The 10,282-nt window shown below is 37.2% G+C and overlaps 1 protein-coding gene across 1 annotated transcript in view; it reads right to left on the bottom strand.

Annotated features, from left to right (window-relative positions):
• VWA3B (von Willebrand factor A domain containing 3B) overlaps positions 1–10,282 on the bottom strand; it is a 493,423-nt gene that overhangs the window by 239,588 nt on the left and 243,553 nt on the right. Inside the window, exons 10-11 of the mRNA XM_006900716.1 lie at positions 8,337–8,475; positions 6,175–6,306 (exon numbers count right to left, since the gene is read on the bottom strand). Coding sequence (XP_006900778.1) covers positions 6,175–6,306; positions 8,337–8,475 — 271 coding nt within the window. The remainder of the gene's footprint in view (positions 1–6,174; positions 6,307–8,336; positions 8,476–10,282) is intronic.

The raw sequence follows: 10,282 nt of genomic DNA, 5'->3' as shown, positions 1-10,282 counted from the left end.
ATTATTCAAAATGGGAGACCCTGGAGGATATTATGCTGAGTGAAATATCTCAGTCGCAAAAGGACAAATATTGCATGGTGCCACTGTTGTAAAATGGGACTGATATCAGGGTGGGGGTAAGACTGAGAAAAACTGGATAAATTGTGTATACTGCACTGCAACAGATGAGGGAGTGAATAATTTAAAAGCAATGTATGATAGGGTATTATGGTTATCACAAGAGTCCACACTTAAGGTTGCATAGTGGAATGTAGTTGGGGTGGCGGGAAGGGTATGGGGGTATTGTGTCCCAGGGAGGGAGTGTTTCTTTTACTTTTGAAAGAGAGGAGCGAACTGGGGCGGGGGGGGGAGGGGGAGGGCTGGGCGGAGAGAGAAGTGCAGCAATGAATGAATGGAAATCCAAAATCTCTGTAAATGCTCATTAAAAGTATTTTAAAAAATTAAGCTTAAAAAAATCAACAGTGAAAGAATTTTTCTTTTACTTTTCCAAGAGGGTAATGTACTCAGTGAGGGGGGAGTGTTGGGAGGAGAGAAAAGTGCAAGAATGAATGAATAGAAATCCAAAGTCTTTATAAATTTTTTTAAATGAATAATAAATTTTAAAAAAAACAAAGGAAAAAAACCCCTTTTTTCCAACGGAGTGAAAAGAAAACCTACCTACTGGGAACAAATATTTGGCAATACCATCTCAGACAAGGGTCTTACAATGAATGTTTACAGAATATTTCTGGGCTTCCAGAAGAAAAAGACTGATAATCCAATTACAAAATGGGCGAAAGAACAAGAGCTAAAATCAATGAGATAGAAAATGGGGGGAAAAACATTCAAAATTTGAAATCATAAGATCAGGAGTTGGTTTTTCAAAAGGGTCAATAAAATTGACAAAGCAGTAGCAAACTTAGCAAAACGGGGGGGGGGAAGGAGAAGACACAAATAATTAAGAAGGACATTCCTTTTACAAAGGAGGACATTCGGATGGCAAACAGATACATGAAAAACTGTTCAAAACCACTGGCAATACGAGAGATGCAAATATGATATACCATCTTACACATCTCATCCACAATGAGATGCCATCTTACCCCAGTAATAGTGGCAAAGTTTAGCAGGGTAGCAAGTAATAAATTTTGGAGAGTATGTGGCAAAAATAGGAACTCTTATACATTGCTGGTGGGAATGTAAAACGGTACAACTACTCTGGAAGGCAGCATGGCATTCCTTTAAAAAGCTGAACACAGAAATAGCATATGAACCAGTTATTCCACTGCTTGGAATATACCCTGAGAAAATGAGAACTGAGGAACAGACTTGTAAACCAATATTCATAGCAGCATTATTCACCATAGCAAGAACATGGAAACAGTCATGTCCAACCACAATTTAATGAATTGAGAAATTGTGGTACATTCACACAATGAACTACTATATAGAATGCAGGAGCAATGATTTTGTAAATTACTACATAACATGAGAGGGACTGGAGAGCATTATTCTAAGTGAACTAACTCAGTCTCATAAGGACAAGTACTAAATAAGACCATTATTGTAGAATGAGTAGGAGGATTCAAGGAGGGGAGAGGGTTTAAACACAGCATGACACAATTTGATGGGTGAAGGGAGGGGTGGGTAAAGAAAAGGGAAAGATCTGGTGTGAAAAACAATCTATACAAACTTTGTAAGTAAACCAGTATAAAATATGATTTAAAAAATATTATATATCTCTATCTATCTATCTATCTATCTATCTATCTATCTATCTATCTATCTATCTATCTATCTATCATCTGCCTATATATGTTGTTGTTATGTGCTGTCAAGTTGTCTGCAACTCATAGCAACCCTAATATAACAACTGCCCTAAACCCTGCTCTATCCTCTGTTAATGTGACTGTCTCCAATACACCTATATCCATTACCCCAGTCACAGAATCAATCCATCTCATCAAGGGTCTTCCTCTCCTGTGCTGTTCCTCTACCCTCCCAAACATCATATCCCACTCCAAGGACTGGTCACTCCTTGAAACATGTCCAAAGTATGTCAGACAAAGCTTGAGAATCCCGTCTCCAAGAAGCAGCCTGCCTTCACCCTCTCCATGACAAACCTTGTTGACTCTCTTAGTCCACAATATATTCAATACTCTTCTCCAACACCACAGCTTAAAGGTATCAATTCACCTTCTCTCATAGCTAGCCCTTCTCCAGCAAGCATGCCCTGTATCAGGCGTACCTTAGTCTTCAGACTGACATTTTTTGCTCTTCAGTACTCTGGAGAGGTCCCTGACAGTAAACCTTTCCCAATGCAATTTATCTTTTAATTTCCTGGTTGCTGGTACCAAAAGTGTTGATTGTGGAGCCAAGCAAACGAAAGCTGTTAACAATCTCAATCTCTACAACATCTATCACGATACTGCCAATCAGCCCAGTGGTGAAAATCTTTTGTTTTCTGGATACTGAACTTCAATCTACATTGAAAACTACAGTCCTTGGCCATCTGCAGCAAATGCTTCAGGTCCTCCTCAGTTTCAGCAAACAAGATTATGTCATATGCATAATGCAGACTGTTGATGAGTCTTCCTCTCATTCTGATGCCACATTTCTCCTTATAAAGCCCAGCCTCTCAGATATTCTGTTCTGCATGTAGATTGAAAATGTCAATAAAATCAACAAACCACTAGCAAAACTAGCAAAGGAAAACAAAGAAAAGACACAAATAATAAGAATAAGCGATCAAACAAGCAAGGTCACAGCAGAACCAAATAAATTATAAAGGCTAACAATGTAATATTATGGAAAAACTATACTCAAACAAACATGAAAATCTAGAGGAAATGGACAAGTGCTTAGAAACTCACAACCTACCTAAACTGATACAACCCGAAACTGAACACCTGGATAGACCCATTACAAAAGAAAAAAATTGAAAAGCTAATAAAACCACTTCCAGCCAGAAAAAGCTCTGGACAAGATGGTATTACAAGTGAATTTTATCAAACATTCAAAGAATTGTCACCAATTCTACATAAAGTATTTCAGAAAATAGGAAAACATTAAATTCTTTCAGACTCACTCTATAAAGCAAACATATCCTTGATACCAAAGGCAGTTAAAGACACCACCAAAACAGAAAACTATAGGCCAATATCTCTCATGAGCATAAATGCAATAATCCTGACTTAAAATCCTGGCCAATAGAATACAATGATATATCAAAAATTAATTCACCATTACCAAGTGAAATTCATAACACCTATGCAAGAATGGTTTAACATAAGAAAAACAATCAGTGTAATTCATCACATTTACAAAGCAAAGAACAAGAACCACATGATCCTATCAATTGATGCAGAAAAGGTCTTTGCCAAAATCCAACACCCTTTCCGGATTAAAACACTCAACAAAATAGGATTAGAGGGGAATTTCTTCAACATAGTAAAAAGTTTTTATGCAAACCCGAGAACCAACATTTTTCTCAATGGAGAGAGGTTAAAGGTCCTTTAACAAGAGGAATTAGGCAAGGATGCCCACCCTCACCTCTCTTAATCAATATTGTATTGGAAGTCTTAGTAATAGCAATAACGCAAGAGAAGGACATAAGGGTATCCAAATTGGCAAAGAGGAGGCAAAATTATCTCTGTATGCAGATAAAATGATAGTCTACTTAGAAGACCCTAAAGATTCATCAAGAAAACTACTGGACATAGTTGACTAATTCAGCAAAGTAACAGGATACAAGATCAACATACATAAATCAGTTGGATTTCTCTACAGTGACAAAGGGAATACAGAGACAGAATTAAGAAAAACAATACCCTTCACAATAGCTAATCACTAGATTAAATACGTGGGAGTAAGTGTAACCAGAAGCACAAAGGATCTATTCAAAGAAAACTACAAAACATTACCACAAGAAACAAAAAGAGACCTTGAGAAGTGGAAGTATATTCCTTGCTCATGGATAGGAAGACTCAATAAGGTGAAAATGACAATACTACCAAAGGCAATTCACATGTTCAATGCAATCCCAATACAAATACTAATTCCATTCTTCAATGAGGTGGAAAAGGCAATCTCCAATTTCATTTGGGATGGAAAGAAGGCCCGAGTAAGCAAAGCACTCTTTAAAAATAGAAACAAGGTAGGAAGTATCTCACTCCCTGATTTCAAATCCTACTACACTGCCGTGGTGGTGAAGACAGAATGGTACTGGTACAATAACAGAAACATAGATCAATGGAATAGAATTGAGACCTGGAAATCAGCCCATCTGCCTATGGTCAACTGAATTTTGACAAGGAGATGAAATCAATTAAGTGGTGAAATGACAGTCTTTTTAACAAATGGTGTTGGAAAAATTGAAAAACTATCTGCAGAAAACTCAAGCAAGATCCACACCTCACTCCATACACAAAAACCAACTCAAGGTGGATCATGGTCCTAGGACTAAAACCAGGGACTATAAACTTCATTAAAGAAAAGTTTGGAAGAACTCTAAATGTCCTAATTCACAACGTCAACAGTCTTCCAAGCATTCTGAAAAATCCACAACCAGAAGAGGATAAAATAGATGAATGGGACCTTCTAAGAATCAAATCCCTAGGCACATCCAAAATCCTCTCCAACAGGGTAAAAAGGGAAGCCACAGATCGGGAAAAAGTATTTGGTAATGACATGTCAGATAAGGGACTTATATCTAGAATTTATAAATACTTGAGTACCACAATAAGATAAAGGTAAACAACCCAACTGATAATTGGACACAGGATAGGAACAGACACTTCACCAAAGAAGACATTCAGATTGCAAACAAACATAAAGAAATGCTCAATATCCCTAGCTCTAAGAGAGATGCAAATCAAAACAACTATGAGATATCATCTCACACCAGTCAGAATAGCAAAATTTAACAGAAGAGCAGACATCAAATGCTGGCGGGTTTGTGGAGAAACTGGAACCCTTATTCCCTTTTGGTGGGAGTGTAAAATGGTGCAACCACTATGGAAGACTGTATGGCGTCTTCTCAAAAAGTTGCAAAGATAAATACCATTTGACCTAGCAATTCCACTACTTGGAATATACTCCAAAGAAATCATAGCCACCACCCAAGCAAATATATGCACACCCATGTTTATCATGGCTTTGTTCACAATAGCAAAGTGTTGGAAACAACCTAAGTGACCATCCACAAATGAATGGATAGAGAAGCTGTGGTATATTCACACAATGGAATATTATGTTGCATTCAAAAACAAGGAACTCATGAAATATTATTCAAAATGGATGACCCTGGAGGACATTATGCTGATCGAAATATCTCAATCACAAAAGCACAAATATTGCATAGTGCCACTGTTGTAAAATGGGACTGATATAGGGCTTGGGAGCGGGGGAGACGGAGAAAGATGGGATAAATAATGTATACTGCATTAAAACAGATGAGGGAGAGAACTGTTTAAAAGGGATATATGATTAGGTATTATTGTCATGACATGAGTCCAGAATAAAGGCTGCATAGTGGAGTGGACTTGGGGGGTGGGGGGAATGGATTGAATAACAATAAAAGAATTTTACTTTTCAAAGAGAGGAATGACCTGGAGGCAAGGGGTGGGCAGGGAGAAAAGTGCAACAATGAGTGAACGGAAATCCAAAATATCTGTAAATTTTCATTAAAATTAACAATAATAATTAAAAATTGAAAAGAAAAAATAAATTAACAAAAAAAGAACAGGTGGGATAGATATATCTTTTGAAACAATTTCATAAAAGAACTATAAATCAATTTTTTAAAGTAATATTTTGAAAATAGCTATCATAAAAGGATTGAGATCTGAATAAAGAACAGTTCTGGGTACAAAGTTCAGTGAATAGAGATTTATCTAAACTTTTAGATACTACACTGTTTAATCAGATTAAATGAATGTGATCTTTCTCTGGTTTGAATCCACCAGGCAGCTGCATGGGGAAAGGATGGGCAATCTCCTCCCATTTGATTAACTGCCTCTGAAAACCTGCCAGAGGGTCAGCTATTGGTTGATTCTGATTCCACAGTACACAAAAGACCTCCATGAAGTAACTGTCAATTTTAAAGCTTAAAGCAAGTTCTCGAGAAATTTTCTCTAATGAGAAATCTAAAAGATGCCAAAGTCAAGCTTCTCCAAGACTTAAACTCTCCCTTACCTCAATGTCTCTAATCCAAGATTCAGCCTTTTTCAGATTAACTTCATTAATTTCAGAAAGTTTTTCACACCAAGGAACTGCTTGAGCATCAAATGTCACAAAATTGAATTTACTTTTATATTTCAGTTGTTCCTGTAAGAAGTAATTGTTAAATAATGTAAAGTCATGTAGATGCATGATAAATTTTATTCACTATGAGTTCAATTTTGAATTCTGGAAGATCAATAGAGAAACTAAATACAATAGAGCAATTCTTTTCTATCATAGAAGGCATTTAAATAAAATGTATATACAATTTGGATGTCTATAAGGCCTTTAAATAGCTTTTTAATATACAGTATATGATATTTAAGAGAGCTGTGGTGGCCTAGTAGCAAAGAGCTCTGGCAACCCAGTTTGAATCCATCAGCTGCTCCACAGGAGACAGATGTGCAATCTCCTCCTGTGGTATTTACTGCCTCTAAAAACCCACTGGAAGGTCATTTATGGGCTGGTTCCAACTCAACGTACACAACAATAACATAATGTTTATGTATAAGAAATCTTACACAAGTATAAACTTTATATAAAATATGATATTAAGACAAACATTAAAGGTATACATAATAATGATGATGTAATTTTTTCACACTTTATCTTTTGAAGAAAACTGCATTAGTTATTCAATGGTAAAATTCTCAATTAACATGAGGGAGACCAGGTTCTATTCCCAGTATCTCAAACATAGTTATGTAGCATGTATCTGTCAGTGGTGGGTTACACGTGGCTATAATGTTAAAGAGCTTCAAAGGTAAGACAGAGTAGGGGAAAAGACATAGCAATCCACCTCCAAAAACCCAGCCACCGAGTTTCAAAATGGTCCAACTGGACCATGTTGTTGCCATGAGTCAGGATATAGCTCGTTGCTGTTTTTAGGTCAAGTCAAGCATAACTACTGCAACCCTATGAATAGTGAACCAGTACCCTGTACTATCTTGACCCATCCTCATCACCTGAGATACGCCTGCACCCATTTTGACAGTCACTGTGTCAATCCATCTTGTTGAAGATCTTCCTCTCTTTCTCTGATCTTACACCTTTTCAAGCATTATATCTTTTACCAAGGATCAACTCCTCCTAACAACATGTCCAAAATATATAAGACAAAGTTTCACCATTTTAAAAACTCAGGAAGACCCTAGTTGCACTTTCTCCAAGACATTTGTTCATTTGGCAGTCCAACTAACACCATCAATATTACTTAGTTACAGTTCTACAGACTTGCCTTCCATTGAGTTCTCCAGCAGAGGCTTAGCAAATAACAGCCATATACTATACATTTCAAACACTCCTTACAATCATGTTATGTGGCTAATTGTTGCCTAAATATTAATGATTCATTTAGTAAGTGTGGAAAGAAGGCATTAGAAAACTTGAGAAATCTTCTTGAGGTCATACAATCTAGAAGTGGAAAAAGAACTATTGCTGCTATTTTTCTGTGGAGTCAGAACTGAGTAATAATAACTGACCCTCCAATGAGTTTTCAGTGTCAGTGACAGTAAATTCTATAGGAAGAGATTACTCATCCTCCCACAGAGCAGCTGGTGGATTCTAACTGTATGCCTTTGGAATTGCAGCACAGCTTCAACACGAGGTTCAATGTACAATCCTTATACATGTGAGTTTTGATTCCAGTCCAACAAGACTCCTAATGAACATTAGAAAATTAAAAAGCCAAAAGTAAGGGCATTTTAGAAAGAAGGAAAAAAACAAAAGCATGCCCAGACCATACAACTTGGAGAAACTTCCATAAGCAACCTATGTATTACAGAACCCATTGCTGTTGACACTCGTTTTTTACTCCAACTCTTAGGGATTCTTTAGTTGGTTTCTAAGGCTGTAAGTCTTTATGAGAAGAGACTGCCTTTCTTGAGTGGATCAATTGGTGGATTACTCACTATACCACTATAGCTCCTTTATGCATTACAGAAAGGGTTACCAAAGAAGCAAATGCTGATTCTATAACCAGCTAATGGTAGCTTTCCAAAATGGCTTTACTGAAGAATTTTCAGCACAAACTTCCTCTGTCCACCTTTCATAACCACGGCAGATGATCAGTAGAGATGAATTAATACATAACCATGATAATGCATAAATGCATAACCATGATTGGCCCATCCAACCTGTATAAGCTGAATTATCTTATCCTTAATCAAATCCAGTTTGCTCTTCATTGAGTGAGATGTATCAATGAGGACATAGACGCAGTCATGAAGCACTTTTCCAAAGAGCATTTGACTCCCATCTTGTAGCCATTTAATTCTAGGCAAGAAATAGTTGAAAGTGCATAGTTAGAGTCTAGAGAGAACAGGGTATCTTCCTAAGAACAAAAGATAACTACAGAACAAAAGCCCTGTTAATTTGTTTATACTCTAATCTTTTGTGAGCAAATAACTCATTTTGAGTTTTCTGTCAAAAATCCTAGATTTAGGCTATCTTCCTTATCACATTCTACTCTCATTCCGTGTCATCCATCTGAGTAAAGAAAACTAAAACAAATATGACAGAGGGAAAAAATATATATATACACATACATACACACAAACATTTGTAACTGACCCATAGATGACCCTCTGAAAGGTTTTCAGAGGCAGTTAATTGCCATCTTCTCCCATGGAGCAGATGGTGGCCTTAAATCACATGCCTTTGGGATTGCAGCACAGCTTCTTGTCACTAGGCCAGTGTGTGTGTGTGTGTGTGTGTGTGTGTGTGTGTGTATTATATATATATGTATTATATATATGTATTATATATATATGTGTGTGTGTGTTTGTGTGTGTGTGGTATGTGTGTATATGTACACACACACACAAGGTTAGAAAGGTTAGAAAGCCAAAAGTAAATTCTTTCTAGTTATCTGATATTTTGAGATCCTTAGCTATTACATCAGACAATGTGTTGTCTGATCCTGCCAACTACAGTCAAGCTAGTAAAGCTAGCTCATTCCTGAAGCATCAATGAAGATTACAGACAATATCAAATGACCCTGGATACCTGAAATAGCCAAGCACCAGCAAGTTATATAAGCAGGACAGATTAATGAACTAGGCTAAGCCTATCATCACAGGTTATAACTGAAGTACATGAACGCAGGCAAATTAGCGTAATGTGGGCCAGAAAAAAAGTATCTGAAAGAGAGTTCAAGGTTTGGCAGTAATAACTTTAGGGCAAAATAGTGAAGCTGCACAGAAAGAGACAGAGTGTGTGTGAGCTCTAGAGATCTGCAGAAACACACCCTTGAGATTTTTGCTAAGTAATGATCATATCATGCATATAAAGAAACTACTAAAGCCAAGGGATACATCATCAAAATGACGTAAGTGGCACAAAACCTCAGAGCTTACATGAAGCTCCTGTGAGTTCATCTTCCCACTAATTGGAATGGAGAAAACTCCTAATACATGGGGCATTAAGTCGAGTTCTCCTAAGGATACTGCCCCGTTGTTGTTGTAGTAAGGAGTCAAGTTTACACACATAGCAATCACTGCTAATGGAGTAACACTTGCCATGAAGCTTTGTAGATTGTTATTTTTATGGGAGCAGATCCTCAGGTCTCATTCTTGGAGGCTGGGTGTGTAAGTTAGAAATGCCAGTCTTTCAGTTAGCAGACAAGCATTTAACGATTGTCACCAAGGTGCTTAGGTTAGCCCTGAACTATTAGCTTCCTTGAACTTATACTAACAAAACTGAAAAAGCAAATCCAGAAAGATCATACTTATTCCAAGAATTTTAACTACATCACAGACATACATACATCCCACTCCCAAGAGTATAATATTAAAAATGTCTGGTATCAAATCAAATTTACTGGGTATTTCAAAACCTGGAAAATATGATAAATAATCCAAAGGGGGGAAAGGGGGGGGGACAGAAAGAGACCAAAAATTGACACAGATCATAGAATAGTTGTTGTTGTTATGTGCCGTCGAGTCGCCTGCGACTCATAGCGACCCTATGTACAACAGCCCTAAACTTCGCTCTGTCCTGTGCCAATCGCACTGTCTCTGACACTCCCATCCCAATTATCCCAGTCACTGAATCAATCCACCTCATAGAGGGCCTTCCTCTC

The sequence above is a fragment of the Elephantulus edwardii genome, unplaced genomic scaffold (assembly GCF_000299155.1).
Source record: "Elephantulus edwardii isolate Elephantulus edwardi_28Jun2011 unplaced genomic scaffold, EleEdw1.0 scaffold00291, whole genome shotgun sequence".
Classification (NCBI taxonomy): Eukaryota; Metazoa; Chordata; class Mammalia; order Macroscelidea; family Macroscelididae; genus Elephantulus; species Elephantulus edwardii.
This window is presented reverse-complemented; position numbering and strand designations above follow the sequence as displayed.